This window comes from Strongylocentrotus purpuratus, unplaced genomic scaffold, assembly GCF_000002235.5.
Source record: "Strongylocentrotus purpuratus isolate Spur 01 unplaced genomic scaffold, Spur_5.0 spur5_scaffold_13, whole genome shotgun sequence".
Classification (NCBI taxonomy): Eukaryota; Metazoa; Echinodermata; class Echinoidea; order Camarodonta; family Strongylocentrotidae; genus Strongylocentrotus; species Strongylocentrotus purpuratus.
Window position 1 is genome coordinate 14,447,400 of NW_022145598.1, and position 21,248 is coordinate 14,468,647.

General features: G+C 36.8%; 1 protein-coding gene across 1 annotated transcript; it reads left to right on the forward strand.

Annotated features, from left to right (window-relative positions):
• Nucleotides 1-1,614: 1,614 nt before the first annotated feature.
• On the forward strand, nt 1,615-5,637 carry LOC100891896. Its single transcript, XM_003730435.3, has 3 exons — nt 1,615-1,685; nt 3,276-3,404; nt 4,551-5,637. Exons 1-3 carry the CDS (start codon nt 1,631-1,633, stop codon nt 4,724-4,726), a joined length of 360 nt encoding a protein of 119 aa, XP_003730483.1. The 5' UTR covers nt 1,615-1,630; the 3' UTR covers nt 4,727-5,637.
• The last annotated feature ends 15,611 nt before the right edge of the window (nt 5,638-21,248 follow it).

Consider the following 21,248-nt stretch of genomic DNA (forward strand, 5'->3'; position numbering starts at 1 on the left):
TGTATGTGGCACAGGAGAAGCATCGCGGCAACTTGATTGTGTTGCTGTATTTGCAAAACGTACATTTCATATGACTGTTGCAAGATTGAAACTAGCATTTACACTCCTCAAAACCCGTGCACGCAGTATTTGGATATACCATGTAGAACTTAAAGATATTTTGTACCTCGATTGGTTTCTTCATATATGTATCATAATAACATAAATTTTCTCAAGTTTATTTTTAAATGCATTTCGCTATTGCCAGTTTGACTTCTGTTGCTCATGCAGCCATTCTCGAGTTATTGCATATTAAAACTGAAATTAAAGTATTATAAATGTACGTTTTCAAGCTTACTAGTTTAAGATAATTGCACTATTAATATATTTTTTCAATTACGGAATAAAAACACAACAAAGCTATGGTTCAAAATTTTATTTTTCAATCTTTTCTATGTAAAAAAAAAAAAAAAGAGTCATTCACACGAATCCTAGCTGCTTAGAATGAAAATCAGGATGGCTCCAATATTTACAAATTTGATGTTGATATTGTTCGTTCGTTCGTTTATTCAATCCACAATATATATATATCCAATACAAAAAACATATAAAGATAATTATAAATATGTCAAGAATAAATATAAACAAACCATCGAATATGAGAAATGAAATAAGTAAGAAAGAACAAACTAGGAACAAGAATCTCAGTGTAATACAGGTGAGCATCATATTTTAATCCCATTTAGTATACACATTAATATATTTCAGCTGTTTTTTTAATAAACAATACAAGGTTTTAATACAGATGAATGCACTGTAATAAATCATTCCAAATGAAAGGTTAGGCATTTCTAACATATTCTGGGAAATTTTTTAATTTGGCAAAAACATTATTATGTTTGACTTTGTTTATCATCATAAGTAGTAGTTTTCATTTTTCCCAATTTTTACCAGTAACTTTTGTGAAAATATAACGGAAAACTACTACTAATATGATGATAAAAAAAATTAAGCAGAATAATGTTTTTGTTGTTGTTTCAAATGAAAACAGTTGTCATTATTTTAAATTATGTTTAAGATATTAGAACCAACACAAAAAAGTGTACAAATCATTATAAATCAAACTATTACGTTTCAGTCCTTTTATAGGTTAAGATGACAGCAAGTGCCATTTTTATGATTTATCATTATCTCCAAAATCAATTAAGGACAAGAACGATCTAAATTTTATTTTTACATCGCAGGCTAATACCACTTGATCTTTGTGTTGATGTTGGATGCTTTAAATAAACTTTAATAAATATAGCGATTAATGTTTTTGTTTACTCATTCAGTCGGCGTTCGCTCGAGTACCACTCAGTTTTAGATGATTAAAAAGCAAATGTCGAAAATCTTATTACTATTCTCCTTCTGAATGATACCAGCATTTCTTTTGTCAAAATACATTGATTTGGTACCGAATATAAATCATCCAGGTTAATGAGGGGATGATAAACGTTCCATAAATCAAATTCTAAGTGTTAATACCAGGTTGAGAGGACAGAAACAGTGTGTTATAAACATATAAAAGGAGGCTAAGCAATAGCAAAGAGATCAAAATCATTCGAGCTGTTTGCATGATCAGTGTTATTTAAATACATCTACAATCACCATGAAGGCTGTTGTCGTTGCTCTGATGTGTGTTGGCTTGGCTGTACTAGCAGAAGGTGAGTTTGGCAATAGACACATGTTTAGTAAGCATGGTATGGGCGTTAGTAGGAGGGGGTTCTAGAAAAACTCTTGTTTAGGGGGAGCTTTGGGGGCTTTGATGGCTGGGGACGGGGGCTTGAGGGTACTTGTTAACATTTTCTACATTTCCTTCCTCGGTCGCTTAAATTCATTTTTGCTGAAGATCATCTCTAACATTTGGTTAGGGTGTGGAGCTTCCACCCTAATCCTCTCTCTCGAATCACTACTGGGCATTAGCGAGTATTATGCACATACGCTCTTTTCAGTTAAACCTACCTTAGTGGCCGCCTCTCTATAAAGTCCACCTGTATATTGTAGTGGGCATCCGTACTGCCTCACTGTAGAAGGAAATTTATGCTGACGAACCTTTTCAAATATGCAACCTTTCTACTGTGGCTACTTAATATGTTTCCCTTGGCTGGCCTTAAAGGTAATACAAAGTTTTGGTATGGGGTCATAAATTTGGTTCAAATGAACATATTGGAAGCATATGCGATCCTACAATATTCAGTGATCGTTATCGCGGTTGAAATCGAGTCTAAAGATATAAAATTGTAAATGATAAACTCTTTATGTTGATAAGCTCCCTCTCAAGGTCAAGAATATTTATTAAGCTATAAAACAATGTTTCTTGACCGATGAGCTATTCCCGTTTGGAAATTGTATATCACAACTACATATTCTGAGATTTTCATGTTCGCAGCTACCGTTGTACAGCCGTAGGCACTATTTGAAATTTATCTAAATTTACCGGGAGCACCGGTAAATATTCATTTTCAATTTTTCTCGAAAGCAGAAGTGAATAGGGGCTAAATTTTCTAGTGCTTTTATAACATCTACAGGGGCATTCAAATATATCAGAATTGTAAACAATCACTATCCACCCAATTTTCAAAATTTCGCAAAACGTTGTATTACCTTTAATAGACAGGTTTAACTTTATTTGAAACAGTCCGACACTCTAAGAATTTTAAAGTTTTTTCGTAGACTGTTTCGAAGAGTGAATGAACATGCTTATTTTGAACATGGTCTGTAGTAACTATGTTTCAGAAAAATAATGGTAACGAAAATTCTTGGCATTTCAGTGAATTATCTTCATCCCTAATTTCACGGATCTACAAGGATTCACTCTCAAAGTCATCATTCTTTATTGTATACTGCATACATATATTCAACGCCTTTGAATGGATAAAAGTGCAGGCAACTATCATTGTTATTCTGTTATTTGAAACAATGTGTGAGTAAAAATCAACAACAAACAAATAAATTATCATTATTATAACATGCTATTTTTAATCAAGTTTCTGATGCAATTGACTATAAGAATATCAATATCACTCAGTTTTATTGTGTTAATGAAATCTCATGTGTTTTCGTCTGCATTATGTATATGTTTATTATTAAAGTCAAACAATGGGAGACTACTTTCCCGATATGGACATTAACCCATTCTCAACTGTAATCGGGTGGCTCAGTTAATAATGTTATGGGGAATATGAGTATTTAGTTGTCAACGGGTTAAATATATACATATGATTATACTTATCGTGTTCATGAAACATTCACAGCGGGGAAAAACTGCCACGAAAATCCGTGCAAGGATGACATCTGTCGGGCTTACCCGGAAGCGGAATGTCGGGTCGATTATTGCAGAGGGGGCACTGCATGGTATGATGGGGACAAGGTAGTCGATTGTGGTAAGAGAAACATTCCCTCCTCCTCCTCCTCTTCTTCCTCCTCCTCTTCTTCTTCCTCCTCTTCTTCTTCTTCTTCTTCTTCTTCTAACTCTTCCGATTGTCTGTATAGCTGTTGTCATTGTTTTTGTTTTTATTTCTATAACATTCACCATCATTTGAAATTTGACATAATCACCTACCCCTCGGCCCCTCCCAATACATTTGTCCTCATCTCGGCTCTTAATTTTGTATCCAATCGATTCTCTACACAGTATGACATCATTTCATCACATTGTCTTGCCATTTTTTTTTCTATTTTTTTTTTGTTTTGTTAGCTCTCCTTTGTGTTATACTCTTCCAAGGTCTATGCAGTCCATTACGATATATTTAAAGATAAAGTTGAGTTCTAGTCATACGATTGCTTTGTGAAAGAAACGTTGTGGAATCGATCAGAAAAGGTTGATCATCTAGCATATAAGTATTGGTGTGTACTGCAAGGTTCTGGAATCGTCGAAATGATAATAAATTTGGCCCAGTCTTGGTAAAGTTACAAGCACTGTACACAGAAACATGTATACGGGACTACACAAAAATGTGGCGAAAAAAATCCGTCCCGATTCGTATGATGTTACAAGCCATATTTAGATTAAAAAGGCATTTGAAGAGCCATGATATTTAGGGAGCATATTCTATCTGATGAACCTACACACTTGCATAAAGTGATAACGTTCACAAGTTTTTTTCCACCTTTTCCCAGAACTCAACCTTCTCTTTAAAGTGTACGTTCAGGAGCATCAATAAAATGTAATTTCTAGACTCTGTATCACTGCTCAAGCATGCAGTACTCTTTCTGTACGTCAAGTCATCATTATCATTTTCATCTTCACCACCATCCTCGTAATGATTGTTTTCAGCCTCTTCCCCTTCCTCCGTCTACTCCTCCCCACCCTCATCACCAGCATCCCCACCAACAACAACTTCATTGAAAAGTTTGACCTTGTCAATTCCCCCCACTGTCATCTCTATAATTATGATATTTCTCAAAAAGAATTGCTATGGCTTCCATATGATGATGATTATGATTCACAGCATTTGTATGGCGCTTGTTTAAAAAAAACATTCATGGTTTCCATATAAGTTTTCCATTCCTTTCATATCTTTTCTCAGATGAGTGTCCCTTCGATGACGCTGTGACTACTTGTAAAGACAAATGCGCCACGTCCAGCTGCCCAAATTATCCCGATGCACAGAGCACCAAGCGCTGCAGAATGTACAACTGTGGCCAGTGCACTGCGGAATACTTCGACCCCGGTAGCAACTACCCTCTGGACTGCTGGGCCTAAGTCCAGAGATGCCGAGGTTTCTGCAGCAAATTTTTTGTTTACCCTTTCTCGTATCTAAGCTGATTGATATTTTTAAACACCTCAACATGGTTACAATGTAGACGATCGCAACTACTTTCGAAAGAAAATCAAGATGTGGCAATACCAGAGGCTCTCATTGTACGTCACCTGAAATGTTTGAACGTGACAAAGACGTACAGGGGTGTATTACGTAATCTGAACGTGATCTCTTTAGAATATACAACAGTGTATTGAAATGACCCCTGAGCTGACGTAAACAATAAATGAATCGCAACTTCAATAGCCTTTTGCAATGTGGGTACAGGTTAATAGTGAACAATGATTTTTTATGGGATATACAATCAGGTAGTGAAATTACCGATGCCTCAAGGTTGATTTGATTTTTTGTTAACGATATTTTTTTCGTGAACTTTATCACGTTTTGTATAACCTTTTTTTCTCCATAACAATGACGTCATCATTGTTGTGATTGGACATGTTTCGACAAACCTTGAGTTTATATTTATCATCCTGTCATAAGGTATCATCTTGTGAAAGGCTTTTTTTCCCATATTAATACATCCATTTCGCATTCAAAAGATCGCGAGCATTGATAAACAAATTACTGCCATTTCAAAAGATATGTTTTTAAACACCAGAACATAACCTTTTATTTATAAAAGAGTTTCATGAAGCAAACTTCAGTAATAATAACCTATGGGCATGTTCACACGAATCATCTGATCATTGTTACACCAGCCCCTATATATCGGAGATCATACAAAGTGAGTTTTCACGAACCAAGCTATTCCTGTTATTATGTTTCATCTGTTGGGCAACAATATCATAATTTGATCCCCCTAATATTCATGTACCAGACCTTAAAATAAATATCTGGTGACACGGCTGCATACAATTTATCGATGTGTTTTGGTTTCTTCGATAAAGTGATCTGAATGGTATGTCGCGATGAAAAAGGAGGAGAAGAAGAGACAACGTGAGGGAAAGAGGAGGGATGGAGAGCGATTGGAGGGGAGTGGGTGGACGAGAAAGAGAGAAAGAAAAAAAGAGGGAGAAAGAAAGAAAGAGAAATAACAAGAGGGAGCAAGAGAGCGAGAGAATAAAGAGGGAGAAAGAGAGAGACAGAGAACGTTTGTGTCTGTTTGTGCGAGAGAGATAGATAGAGAGAGAGAGAGAGAGCGCGAGAGAGAAAGACAGAAAGAAAGGAGGGGGAGTCAAAGAGAGTGAGCAAGATAAGGAATATGTTAGGACATTTTAATAATTTAGTCTCAGAGAAGGAAATACTATTGTGTGTTTATTGGAAACTAAAACTAACTTTTTCATGATAAAATCATGGCAAAAACGTATGTTCATTCATATAATGTATCCATTTCAATTTAAATACAGTGGAGAGGGCGTGGCCGGAAATTTACATGATTATCATAATTGGTGTATACTTCATCACTATTTCAGAATTTGTAATTTTTTACCGAATTTTACATTCGATGACAATGTTATGCGTACGATGTTCCTCGGGCATAGTTCCTGAAATTTCTTTCGACATAAAATTATGGTAGCGATGAGGGCAACGCGGATACATATCGTTTGTCCGTCCTTTTAATGCTAAGGCTGAACTTGCACCCCTATTCTTATTAGCCGGTCATTACGGAAACAAAACAAAACATTAGATACTGTAGCACTGTGCTAAAGCTTTTTGTTGCAATTGTGAAAAATGTCCTCGGGCATAGTTCATCACTAATTCAGACTTAAACCCTCAAGTCAACTACAAAGTGTTATTAGTAACACGCTGTCCTTGCCAATTGAGTTGATGACAGCTTGATTTGTATAATTACTATCACCCTATTGACCACCCTACCGGATTCCATGTGCGCATGCGCTGGTTTCCTTTACGAGTGCGCATGCGCAGGTTTCCCTCGCGAGCTCGATCTGGGCTCGCCGTGGTACGAACAAATAAGACGCTGCCAGGGGGCACAAAAGAGGGCAATGTTTGCTCCACAAAATTTCCAAGGAATTGAGGGGCTAGGAACTTACCCTTACCCAATTGTATGAACTACACTCAAACCTGTATGAGTGGCTATCTTAATTTAAAGACCACCTATCTATAGTGGTCACCTATAATTGTCAATAGTGTCAACTTTTTTGTTTCCTGCGGGTGACATTAATAGACAGGTTTGACTGTTGGTGACTCTGCGATTTCTTTTTATTGTGTGTTTCATCTCTACCTCTGTGCCCTGTCTCTCCCCCCGTTTAACAAGACTGGTGTTACCACCAGTGCCGGATATAACCTATGATACACCCGGAATCGTGGCATATATACTAGACGGAAGTATTTTTTCATAGTTGCTATACAATTGTATAGAACATGACTTCGTTTCTTTGTTTTTGTTATAACGGAGTATAGCATAGGCCCTACATTTGCTTATGCTGTTTTAGAGTCTATATCTAGTGTACCATTAAAGTATCAACACATATTATATATATAAGTAATTCGGTCGAATACGAAAGTAGCGATAGTATAAGTATTTTTAATTGTAAACAAGTCTTGTTTAACGGCTCACTCTGAGCACAGTGTTTACCAGAAACTGTTGGGAAGGGGTGCGTTTTACATTCCCCCACTCACACAATAATATAAACACACACACACACACATTCGTATCAGGACCAAAGAAAATGTGAACAATCACCCCCGGAAAATTACCCCCTTATAACAACCATCCCCTAGGGCAATTAACCCCCCCCCCCCCCCCCGAGGACAATTACTCCACACCCCTAAAATTACCCTCTAAGACAATTACCCCCCCCCCCCACCAGGTCAACCAAGGACAATCACCCTGGGGACAATTACCCCCTCCCTCCCCCCCAAATTACCCCCTATTTATTAAAGGTACTGTGTCCCTTTTGCAGGCCAAAAACATGAAAAGGTTAAATTCAAACGGCATTTGAAAGATAATACTAATTTAGAACTTCTCTAGAAAAAAGGGGGACATGAAGATGTCTTTAAGTGGGAAAATATTATAGTATTAATGACTGCTTTGAGAGAAATAGTTGTTTTTATACGCTCAAGGGAAGGTTAGAATTGTGCTATTGCCCGAGGCGTGCCGAGGGCAATAGCCCAATTGCAACCTTCCCGAGAGCGTATAAAAAAAACTATTTCTCGAATATTAAAGCAGTCATTAATACTTTTATATGTCCACCCCAAAAAGAGTCAACTTATGACACCACCTTGGCCTTTATCTAGTTTATCTGCACGGTTTTATTTTTATGAGTGTATCTTTGAGAGTAGACTAACAATTTTTTTTTTTTTTTAAGATGGGATTCGATCTCTTGCGTACCAACGATGATGTGACTAAAATCACAGCCTTAGACCGATCGGCCATTGCGCACTGCTAACATACCTTGTTGTTTTCTCTGATCTATACTTTAAAATGGATTAAAAACGGCTTCGCGTGCTGGATGCTTCGCGGCAGCTCCATTAAACGGGCCCTTCTTTTACTTTTTCAATGCATTGGCACGAACTTAGATCAAGATCTATCGGCAGATGTTGTTTTTGGAAGTTTATTTTCGTCTTCATGTCAACAATGCAAGATAAAATTGTCGGTAAGATCGATCGAGATTCAATTGTATTGAAATTACAGACCGATGGGTATTTCACCAAGACTGAACTATTTTCCCAGTAACTATGGTAACTGGGATTTTAGAACAGTTTTTTTGAACTATTACATGGGTCTGGAATTTTACCGGGAATTTTACAGGAATAGTTAAAGTTTATGAATGCAATTTCGACCAATCAGATGGCTGGATTTCTTAAGTGAGGTATATAACAACTAGTAGTTGTCAAATCGACTTAGGAGCTATAGAGCCAGTAAGTAATAGTCTGATTTAAGACCATTGTACAGAATGGTCGTACGTTTTATGCTGCGCAAAGATTCAATCAGTTTAATTTTGGCCATTACAAGAAGAGGGTTATTGATGTAGACAAATGCTCATGTACCCTTTACAGCTCATTTTATATATGTTATTATCAAAGAAGAAAAAAAAGTCCAGCCAGTCACTCAATAGTGTCTGACACTGAAGTCTAGCAAGTAAACGGGTTTCCTTGCATAATTTGAATATTAGGACACTGCTAACGTTTAAGTTTCACAGATAAGACATACATGACATATTCATAATTCTTGCAAAGTTCTACAGAATTTGATGTTGGCTGCAAAAGGGACATCACCCACAACAAAAAGTGAGTCATTTGACACATTTAAGCATAATTTTCGTGAGTCAGGTGTAAATTGACTCATTAGTAACAACCAATGAGTCTCTATTGACTCATTTATATTTTACCAGTGTGTCAATCATGAGCTGACGCATTTGCAAAATGCTTCGACTGACTCACATGGTCGTAAAAAATGAGTCAAGATCGACATAAGAGCATTTTAGAAGAAAAAAGTGAGTCAACTTGAAAGTGAGGCTGTATGCATGCGCGCGCATGCTTTCGTGACGTCATCCAAAATGCGCATTCTCGAGCCATATTTGAATTCCCGATCGACGACGCGACGTCGCCATCTTATATCTTGGATTCAGAAGAGTTTTGACTGCAGCTAGTGAAAAATTGGTACGCATAATTATTCATACGATGATTTGTATGACTGGATTCGTGGGCTGAATCTTCTGATTATTATACAAATGATGCATGCGTTCATTTTACGATATCCGCACTCGAGTTGATGAGGCTGTGTGTAACTTAACTATATATAGATTCTACTGTATCGCACGAAGCCGTGTCGAATGAAAACATGCATGATCTTGCATCATTATTTTATACAACGAAACTCCTAGATCCTTGTTATTTGATGTAAAACGAATTAATTCAAGATTGTTTCGTGACAGTATGGGTGACAAATAAATCTCAAGTTAAGGCTTAATTTAGTGCGTACAAAGTAGATTTTTCAGATTCGGGTAGCGGGACCACCGATTACATCGCTAAAATGTGATATTTTAAGATATATTTTCCATTGCAAATGTGGACAGTGACTCTGGCATGGTATGGTATGTGTGTGATAGGCCTAGGGAGTAGGGGGGGGGGTCTATGTCATGATGCACCCACAACAAAAAGTGAGTCACCCTTACTCAAATTGATGAGTCACTGGTTTGTCCGTACAGCGAAACAGTTGAAGGATCATGTGAGTCACTATGACTCGATACAAATGAGTCTCTTAGATAAATAAGACTCATTTGTATCGAGTCATAGTGACTCACATGATCCTTCAAGTGTTTCGCTGTACGGACAAACCAGTGACTCATCAATTTGAGTAAGGGTGACTCACTTTTTGTTGTGGGTGTATCTTTAAAAGGGACGTCTACCGTGCATGATAATGACTTGGTTTTAATAAAAGCATTTTTTTTCGGAGAGTAATTTTCGGGGGGGGGGGGGGTTGTCTAAGCGGGTTATTCTCAGTGGATAATTGTCCCCGGGTGTTTCAGGATAATAACCCCCTGGACAATCATCCCCGAAAAAATATCCTCGGAAAATCCTCAAAACCACTTCCCTTTTTTAGGGTAATTTGGGGGATTTTTCGGTTGTTTTCCATACAAAAACTCGAAATTTGGGGAATTTTTGGAAATTTTGAGAAAACAGACCCATTTTTAATGGTATTTTTGTTAAAATGGAACCGATGTTTAGGGATTTTTGTGAAAAAGTAAAATGTCATTATTTGATAAATTATCGCATCGAATCCCCCCCCCACCACTCAGTGTTGTTTTGGGTACGCGTATGCATGTTCCCACCGTTTTAAACAGCCCACCCCCCCCCATATTGCTCCGATTGTCTCATTTTCGCTCGCTTGAACATTGCCAGCACAAAACACTGACCTCTACCTCCTAGACGGATCATCGCCCTTTCCCATTCACTATACGTTACGTACTAAAAGGCTGTATTGTCTGACCGTTCATGAATATTCATGTTTTTGCTAAACTCGGCAAAATGTTTGCTTTTACTAAATGGAAAAATTACGGTGGGGGGTTGGATGAAATGGACATAATGAACATAGCAGAAGTGATAATTGATAATTGCAATGACGAATATCGTCATTGCCTTGTTTTCGTTCACGTTCTTCCTAATTAATATTCTTCTTCTTTTCCTTGTTATCGTCAGGGAATCGCATTCGTTTTGCACATAGGGCTTGTTATTCCTAGTTAGGTGCTTTCATCATGTCCATTTCCTTTCAAATTTCATAGGCATAGTCTCTAGCATCTCATCAAGGTCACCTACTTTTTCGATTTTCGAAATCACTCATGCATAACCATCCAGGCGCCATTTTGTCCGTTTCTGGTCCATTTTTGAGCCATAATGCATGGCCGTCCAGAGGATTTGTTTATGTTGGGGACCGGGGTAAAATGCAATAAATTATTGAACATTTATTGCATTTTTTATTTATTTTTTTATTTATGAAAACTGCCCCCTACCCTAGCCCCCGCTGCGTACAGTCATGGTTCAGTGACAAATCAATGGCTTCGTTACTGTGAGGCCACAGGATCAACACCGTGTCAATGTGCTATATTAGTGCCCTTTTGTGGGGCATTAATCCTCATTACTGTCATGTATGACTTAAGGGCATAGGTCCCCCAGTTGATTAGCATAGTAGCATATACATGCTTTAGCAGTCACGCAAAACACACATTGGCAAATTATTATTCAATTAAATCTGAGAATGTATATTAATTATCTAGATCTATTATTTTTAAATTATTTTTAAAATAATTCCATAAATTTGGGGAAGAAAAACAGATTCCACCTTTATGAGCGACAGTGTATATGTGTTACTTTGGCGACGAGCGAATGCAAATGTGCACGTAAAAGAAAAACATAACCCATTTTCACTCGAAATAATGCCCTAATTGCATTTCTACTTAAAGATAATGAAAAGAAAAATTCAATTCATGCTTGAAAATGGAAAATATCTAGAGAAATAACTGCACGAAAATTGTTATCATTTCCATTGGTCAGTAATTACAGACTGTTCGTTCCTGGCCGACTTTTCTATGGTAGACCGATGTATTTACACGGTATTACTTTATGAGAACAGTTTGTATGATCAAATTAGTGCTTACATGAACGCCTTTTTTTTTGTCGCTAGACCAAATGAAAATTTGATGTTTTGTTCTTTTGAGATATGATATTTGGTGTCGCGGCATGTTTTTTGTCGGGGGAGTTGTCGTTCATCTTGGCAAAGGCAGTTTTTTGAAACAGCGGACAAGTTGAGTGACAGCGTCGAGATGTCGTTGACCCTGTAGTTATGACGGTCTCGAGAAACGACCCCTATTGTTAGTAGACCTACAAATGTGATTAATGATGTGGTTAAATATGGTTTGGGCTGAGTTTAAGGTTTAGGGTTACGGTTATCGTTAGGATTAAGACTCAATCCGACGTGCAACATCATTGCTCTTTGCTTTTATCTATCGCGTAGCTTGCATTTAAATATTCACTTGCCATCCTATGATAAATATGTTCGCATGCCTGTCGCCAGTGATGCGATATTGCAACATATTAATATTATTTTTTTTATTGTTATCATTATCATTATTATTATTATTGTAATCATTTGTATTATGATAACTATCATTACATCCATATTGACACACAGTCAGCTATTATGGGCCGATTTAGTTTACAAGGAAGTTTTGAAACTGAGTTACAGTCATTATGTACATGAGGGTTACGACCTTAATATATATGATTGGTATAACCCACCCCTCAAGTCATTATTAAGGATTTTAAATGAGTATTACCAAACGTAGTATGTGCACAAAAGTCATGAATAATGTTATTATGTTAAGCACATGTACAGGTGAATAGCACGGTTACGTATATAAATTAATTAATAAATAAAGGTTAAGTAAAAAGAAATCAAACGAAAAAGATAAATGATATTCAAGATTTTTCTTTATTCATTTTGCAACGTATATTGAGATAAGAGTCCATAATGAGACAAAAACGAATCAAATGAAAGTAACTTGATTTACAAACGAATTGCAAGTCATTGTTTTGATGAATATATCCTACCCTTGTGCGCAAATCGATTCTGATTGTGCTGGTTTTATCGTTCTACTATGATGGTCAAATGGGATATCATAAGAAAAGGTAAAGATGATTCCTTTTAGTGATGTAAACAAATCTAGTTGTGCGTATCTAATGACATATAACTGGGGGGATATGGTTCCGTTCTTTAAGAATTAAAGAGGCTATCGCAAAGAACTTGTAATACAAAATAAACCCGGGGTTTGAAGAATTAATGTAAATACGCAATTATATCGCCTACAAAAATCACGTTCGGATTAGGCAATATATCTTTTGATTAAGATGAGATCTAGAATATACCATTACATATTGCTCCGATTGTCTCTTTTTCGCTCGCGTGAACATTGCCAACACAAAACACTGACCTCTACCTCCTAGACGGATCATCGCCCTTTCCCATTCACTATACGTTACGTACTAAAAGGCTGTATTGTCTGACCGTTCATGAATATTCATGTTTTTGCTAAACTCGGCAAAATGTTTGCTTTTACTAAATGGAAAAATTACGGTGGGGGGTTGGATGAAATGGACATAATGAACATAGCAGAAGTGATAATTGATAATTCATGCTTCTTATCCTTCGTGTGCTTGACCTATAATCTTACAATCACTTGGCAGACTGAGTCCAAAGTTCGACTTGTTTCACATGTGTATTATAGGCAATGGCGAGCTTGCAACCTATTTTGAAAAATTACGGTGGGTTAACTTTCAAAAGTCAATGAGACATGAGGGCTCCAATGAAAGAGCTAGTGATAACGTACGTCGGGATGGATGTGCTTTTCGTCTAAACAAAAAATAAATTTTGAACGATTTAAAAAAAAAAACGTCCATAGGCTATTAAACATGTATGGCTGCTGACTCTGACGATAGGGGGCGTTGTGAAATGAGACTAAACGGAGCTATATGATTGCCAACGAAAGGAAGACAATTTAATTGCACTTATAACTCCTGGTTATATAACTACAAAAAAGGGTATAATCAATATCGAGTGCATGGGTTTCTCAATAACCGTCAACAATATTATTTAGGTCTAATGTATTGTCATTACCAGACTCTTTCAATTGGAATAGGTTTTTTCAGTTAAAAATGTATACAATTAGAGATAACAGGATCAGCAATTTAATTTTAAATTTCTGAACAATATTTTACCTTCAAAAGAAAATTTGCTAAAATGGTGTGTTCTTAATGACAGCAACATTTTTGTAGACAGTGTGAGGAGGTTGGAATAACTTTAAATTGTTTATTACACTGTAAACTCTAACGATTATTTTGGAAAATCCTTCAAAGGCTGTTATACAGTATTACCTTTTCAAGATGAATATATATACAAGTGTATATAAAAATATATATACAATTTTAGTGATGTGGCTATAAAGTGGACAATGTATTTCGCGATATGTTAAATCTAATTTGCAACATAGTACAGTATAAAGTCTGTCGAAATCATATAAAATGTCCATTCAGAGGTTAAACAAATACAACGCAAATTCTTGATGGGTTGATTTTAAGTACATGGTGAAATCATTTTTGGAAAGTGTAAGTAACTAGAAAACAAGGAAAAGAAGGTGAAGTTTAAAAAAAATTATATCAATGGTTGCTGTAAAAATTATGATTTTTTATATTTTACGTTTATAATTATGTTATTGTTAATATATACCTCGGAAGAGGATGAGAAGTAAAACAAATTGTTGTAATATCCGCACGTTTCAATAGGTGATGGCCACGGGTATTGAAATTGCCTTAGGTTGACTTCTTCGAAAGTCTTTGCGATCGGATTCACTGTATGTGAGTTAATAAGAATCACAGATGTGAATAACGAATCTTCCCTCTGTAGTGTATTTACAAATTGCAACATGTCGAATAGTGAGCGGGTGAGGATCGGTGTATGTCATGAACGGGGTTCGGTCGTGATCGTCGAACACTTTGATGACTCCCTGCACGTACGTGACGAGGAATGACAGCGTTCTGTTGCTACTCAGTCCATAAGATGGGTTGTGTTGCCAAGCTACCACACATTTAGATTTACACCGACAGATAAGATGAGCAGGTATTCCTCCTAAATCTGCGGGAACAAAGCAAAAAAGGATAAAATGAATGCTACAAGCAATAAACAAACATCGGTGTATCCAGATATTTATAAACATAGGGGGAGGAGGCACAGTTGAGTCCTTTCTAGCCAATAGGCCCATAAACTGTCTCACCGTTATACGGGAACTGACACAAGGGGGGGGGGCGACACAGGCTTTACTCGATGGATGAAATGCAAATCAAGAGGGCCATTGCTTAGGGGAGGGTGTAGGAGGTGTAGGAGGCTTCGTCTTCTTTCATTCATATTCCCGCTATCTTTTATTTTCATGGGGATTTTGCAATTTTAGAGGGGATCCTATGCCCCCACTGTACCTACGCCAATGTATTTGACTGTAGATAGTAGATGCCTGTAAATCATAAAAAGTACTCATTAAAGCTATGGTCACAAATCAGAGCAGCGACCGACCGATCAATAGCCTGCTCGGTCGCTGCTGGAATTTAGGCATCGCCCAAATTTTAACTCCGCGCTAAAACTTCAGCGGCGACCGAGCGATGCCTGGGTGGCCACCGCTCGGTGGCCGGGCAGCCGCTGGCAGAATTGGTTAAAAACTCGCCGCTCGGCCGCCGAGCAGGCTACTTTTGGGTAATGTGACCATAGCATTAGGGAGGAAATATACATAACTTACAAAATGAGCTACCTTCATCGATTGAACTTTGTAAATAAACTTACTCATAGGCGTTGTAATGGGTGGGGTAGGATGATTTTGGGGCCCTCCCCTAATTTCTATCAAATGTAGACAACCATTATTTGTGAAAAAAGGTGATATCGTTGTATTCTTCATGTCGTGTTCAAAATCTATGAATATGCTATGACAGGATTACGTATAATGCAACACCTGAGACTGAGACAAACGATCGAAGTCTCAAAATATTTGCTCGTTTAAGTATAATTCACTTTGTATGATCTATATAATTATAATGATACATTTTGAATAAATCGAAAATTTTAATATCATTTTGATCATCTTACGTATGTTGTAGATTGGTTCAGCTGCTCTGAAAAACGAATGGTATGTAGATCGTTCTGCCAGCACGATATCGGTTGTATCTATCGCCCGAGTAGAAAACCCAATACTCAAATTCATGGATTTATCGGCTGGGACAGGCGGCAATTGGTCAAAAGGGTACCTTCCAATATTACATTGCGTAGTCCGGATATGGATATCACCTAAATAAATGGCATGATATAACTTGTTTGTAGATTTCTATTTTAAGTGAATCGAGTATACCATTTAACTCGCTCAATCAATCAATCAATGTTTTATTAAATGCTCTAGAAACTGACAACAAACAACACATTTTGTTCTGTATTATGTTTATGTCCTCCAAGTTCAAAATGATATCGTAATTAGTATACCATAATAAAACACAATACGTGGACACGTATGAGACACCAAATCAACAATACGATCACTTTTTCAAAGACAGGAAAGGGGGAGGGGGGGGGGTTGTCTATCCTGACATATTTCCAACTATGGAAGAAAGAAAACCCGCACATGTTAAAGATAAACTTGAGTTCTGGTATAAAACAAAAATGAATTCTCACAGAATCAAACGAAACTTACACTGAATGTTCAGGAGTAATATATGTCATTTGCCAAACAATTTTAGTAGAAAATGTGTACTGGCTGAGTAATGAGCATAGGAAAATAATGAAATCAAGGTTAGTAGCCCAGACACCATTCGTGTAGTCCCACGTACATCTTTCTGTGTACAGTGCTTGTTACTTTACCAAGACTGGGTCACATTTATTATGATTTTGATGACTCCAGAACCTTGCAGTACACACCAATACTTACATGCTACATGATCAACTTTTTCTGATCCATTCCACACCTTTTCTTTCACCATACAATCGCATGACCAGAACCCAACTTTATCTTTAAGTTAATTATTTGTCTATGTATTTAAAACTGCAAATCCATCAGTTCCTTTTTACCCTTTTCTCCCCCCCCCCCCCAAAAAAAAAAAAAATAGAAAGAAAACAAATTGGGGGTCGGGGTGGTATCCGCCCCATCCATTTATTTCTTGCTTGTCCCTCTTACGGTCCATGTCTCTGGACAAAGCACTGACTAGCTTCGACTTGCCCAAGAAACACATGACTTTAATTACATGTGAAGTTACCGCTCCGAGCAAGAGAACCATTACAGTCTTTGTCATTTAAAGGTGGCGTTGATGCTTTTGGGGGCACTGCATGTAGATAAAAATGATAATGATAACAATCATAACAATAATTTATTCTTATTGAGCGTTATATACCTCACTTAAGAAATCCAGCCATCTGATTGGTCGAAATCGGAGTCGTGATTTTAGCCTTTCCCGTAAAGAAACGAAAAATGCCAAATAGTTCAAAAGTGAGATCCCTCAAAATTCCGGTTACCAGGAAGAAGAAAAAAAAATTGCTGCGATATCGATTGGTTTACGTGTTAAAATGTTCTTTGAGCGAGCGCGGACACCATACAGTGGTTTTTGTCTACGATTCCCAATTGATCGAACATTTTCCATAATGTTTTAAAGGTACTAACTGACAGGTACTATTTCAAGGCAGACTTTCAGAAGCCATGTAGGCTGTCGGTCGAGAAATACCAGGAAAGACATTGGCAAATCGGGGGCAAAGTAAAGTATTACATTTACATTGAACATAAAAGAAGAAATACTCCCCTTAATGGTGCCCCGGCAGCCATTTATGCCCCAACGGCACCTGGATTACAGTATTGTTTTCTATCAAGAAAGTAAGTAACATGTGATCCTAGCTCTTTATTTGGTCTTTTCAAAATGTTTTTTCTGAGAAGTGCACCCCTATCCCCAGACAGGGAATCCTGGATCGGGCACTGGAAGAAATGCTTCTCTCTAATCAATATTTCATTTAAAGGAAATTGATTGCTATACATCCAGCTCTTGAATTGGTAAATCTGTTGATTTATCCGACATATCTGATTCTATATATACCGAGAGCACTGCACATGTTGTGCTGTCTTCTATTTCTTATTCCCCACCCTATTGAAATCCTAGGTGCTAGGTCACGTTCAGACGTGATCATCGGGTCATTGCTAAGAAAACTTCTTCCACATCGGTGTCGAAAGATTCGCGTTAACGCATCCTCAGGTCTTTCGTGACATGACTGGGCATGTACACCTGTGGAAAGAGAGAGAGAGAAGGAGAGAGAGAGAGAAATAGAAAGAGAGAGATAGAGAGAGATATAGAAAGAGAGAGAGAGAGAGAGAGAGAGAGAGAGAGGGGGGAGGGTACCGTGGTAAGAACTTGCGAAGAACAAACTATATCCTATTTGGGGGGGGGGGTAATAATAACAAATCGAATGCACGGTGAAATGAGTAGAATATCGTAGATGTTCAAAGAATCTTGCATCCGCCACATGACTTTGATTTCAAACGTGCAAAGTGGATATTAATGGTAATTATACTACCGAGAACTGTATACATGTATATCAATAATTTTTTAAAAGGTGATCTGAAAATATAAAGCATACATTTCTGAGTAACAGTGGTTAAGAGACTATTTGTACTTCGAAATCGAACAATAACGAGTTATTCAAATGAGTGCATGTCAGGCAAAGTGCTTCAATTTTTCTTTCCTGAATGATAAATCTTAAACTTGTTAAAGTCACTTCATCTTTACATTGTGTTTGTGTATGATTGTAATTTTTCGCGAAAAGGGGGTCACGTGTTTACCTCTCTGAACATGAAGTGACAAATCGATCTTTCTGCTTGTTTTAAGATATTTTGGGCAATTTCTTTTGAATTTTTGTTGTTCAACACTTCAATTCAAAAGGTTAATAATATAAGGATTCCTTATATTAAAACAGCAGAGGTGAAGACCGATCGATATTCAGCAGTCTATACAAATGATAAACAAATAAGAATAGTATAGACCTACCTGGTAGACCGGTTCCATTTATCACAGTAAGCACGATTGGATAGTAGATCTGATCCAGAAAACGGATTGAACAAGAACTTAACATTTCCAAAAACGACAAGATAATATTCCGAACCCAAACAATACATTGCCCCCAAATACAGTCATAATTGTCATTATTTATTTTAAAATAATTTCAAATCTAGATTTTTGGGAGAGGCTATGTAGGGAAACCGTACTAGAGCCGTTTGTTAACATAAGACTATACAAGTCAATGGACATGATTTTTTAAGGGTTATGATGATTAAACGAAATTCTTTATCAATCATTAAATTCAATACAAAAGGCCGCTGATATTTAAATTCATTGATTAAAACAAGAAGACCTCCCTCTTATCTCCTTGAAATAACATTATGCCCGATATATCGTTTGTTGGAAAACTGTTCCGATGATTTATTTATTTATTTATTTATTTATTCCGTTTTATTTTAACAGGGTAGCCCCGTCAGTAATCAAAGTACTGTTTTCCAGGGGGCCCTGTACATAAATGAACATAAATATTGTTTCACAGTGATTATCCTACACTACCCGTCTTCCTAACTTTAACCCTAGACCAAAAGTGATATCTAACCCTAACCCTATCATATAACCTTTAACCCGATTGCAACTCTAACCCTAGCCCTATACCTCGGCCGCAATCAATAAATTCCGGATTAAATGTCGCCGGATCATTAGGCGGATCGCCAAAATTTCCTCATGAAAATACGTACGCTGAAGAGACACATCCTGACTTTAGGGATTAAGAATACCGAGTGAAGCACTAATACAATTAATCGACAATTTTTTAAAGAGTGTAGGATCTGTGTGTGGGATTGTGTGTGATGTGTTTCAAAATCTGACACTGTAGTTTATCATTCGAGTACACTTGATTTGATTTATCAGAAGAAAAGTAGGCCAATGCAATCACTTTTAATGCCAATCAAGCATTCATCACTAGATGGAGCCAGCGCACGCCCCTTGTTTTGTCCTTTATGAGTCAAAATGAAACGTGCGTTCAAAAGAGGACAGCTCTTATTTATATGGGAACACGAAAACAATCGTAACTTATTACAATGATTGTCTCATTATCCCGGTTTCTGGAACTGGTCCCTGAACTTTTGCACAATAAAATGAAATGGCTTTCAGTAACTGGAATAATTCAATTAAAGGAATAGTATAATTTTTGTTTCAGACCGCAAATGCCTTTAAAGTGCATGGTTATTGCTATTATCTTAATTTATGACATTTCTAGTGCTCTGTTAGGACCTAAAAGTGCTATAAAGGTAACTTTAGACTAAACATCGAGTGAAATTCAGCCAATACCATCATACATATTCAGTTCTAATTCCAAAAAAATATGGTGACCGTTAATAAATAAATTAATTAATAATAACAATACACGGGCCAGCTGGTTGTGCGTATAATAACCAACACGTAAAAGCCAACAAAAAGCCAACATCGTCATTGGCTGGAATAAAACGTAAAAGGCGCTATGTCGTTTTTTTCACCGGCTGGTTCAAATTATCGAATATTTGTAGGGCACCACACATATTAGAAATCGTTATATTTATGGATATTTCAGCCGTCTCTGAACTGATTTTCATCAAACAAAGATGATTTTGTCATTTAAATTGTATATTCTTCTAAATATGACACTCAGTTTTTCATTATCTCACACAAAAATTATGTTGTGTAGCGCCCTGTCCTTTAATAAGTGAATACAGGACAAAGGGAACATAAATATTTTCTATGGGAAAAAGATAAATAAACTGCTTGGTATAACCTTTTTATTTTGTATTTGCAAAAGAAAAAAAAACACGATTATGCTTGCGTCTCAAACACACGTTCGAACACGCCCAAACACATTTTTTTAAAAAGCAATTTTGTTTCATTTCTCCAAATGTGTAATACAAACACACACACACACACACGCACACGAACACGCAAACACACACACACGTACATACATACCCACAGAGAAAGAGAGAGAGAGAGAGAGAGAGAAATCGAGAGAGAGAGAGAGAGAGAGAGAGAGAGATAGAAAGAGACAGAAAGACAGACAAAGAAAGATGGGCAGAAATTTATGAAATAACTTTTAAATTTATTGTTATACGTATTCACCCTTCACATTTTAATTTAGGGTAAATCTAAGTCTAATTAATTATTTAAGAAAAATATCAACCCCCTCGATCCCCCACCTCCTCCAAAACAAGGAAAATTGGTTCAAGAGATACGGAGTTATATATCAAAGAGGAAACAAAATAAATAATGGATTTCATACACTCTGATTCAAATCATCTTTTAAAGGGCAATCCATCCTTTGAAGTAATTTCGTTTGTAAAACCAAAATTACCAGTGTTTTTTAAATCATATATTAGATCACTTAAGCTGCGTGAATCTCGAATCGGCTATTTAGTACTGGATTGCGAAGTAGTC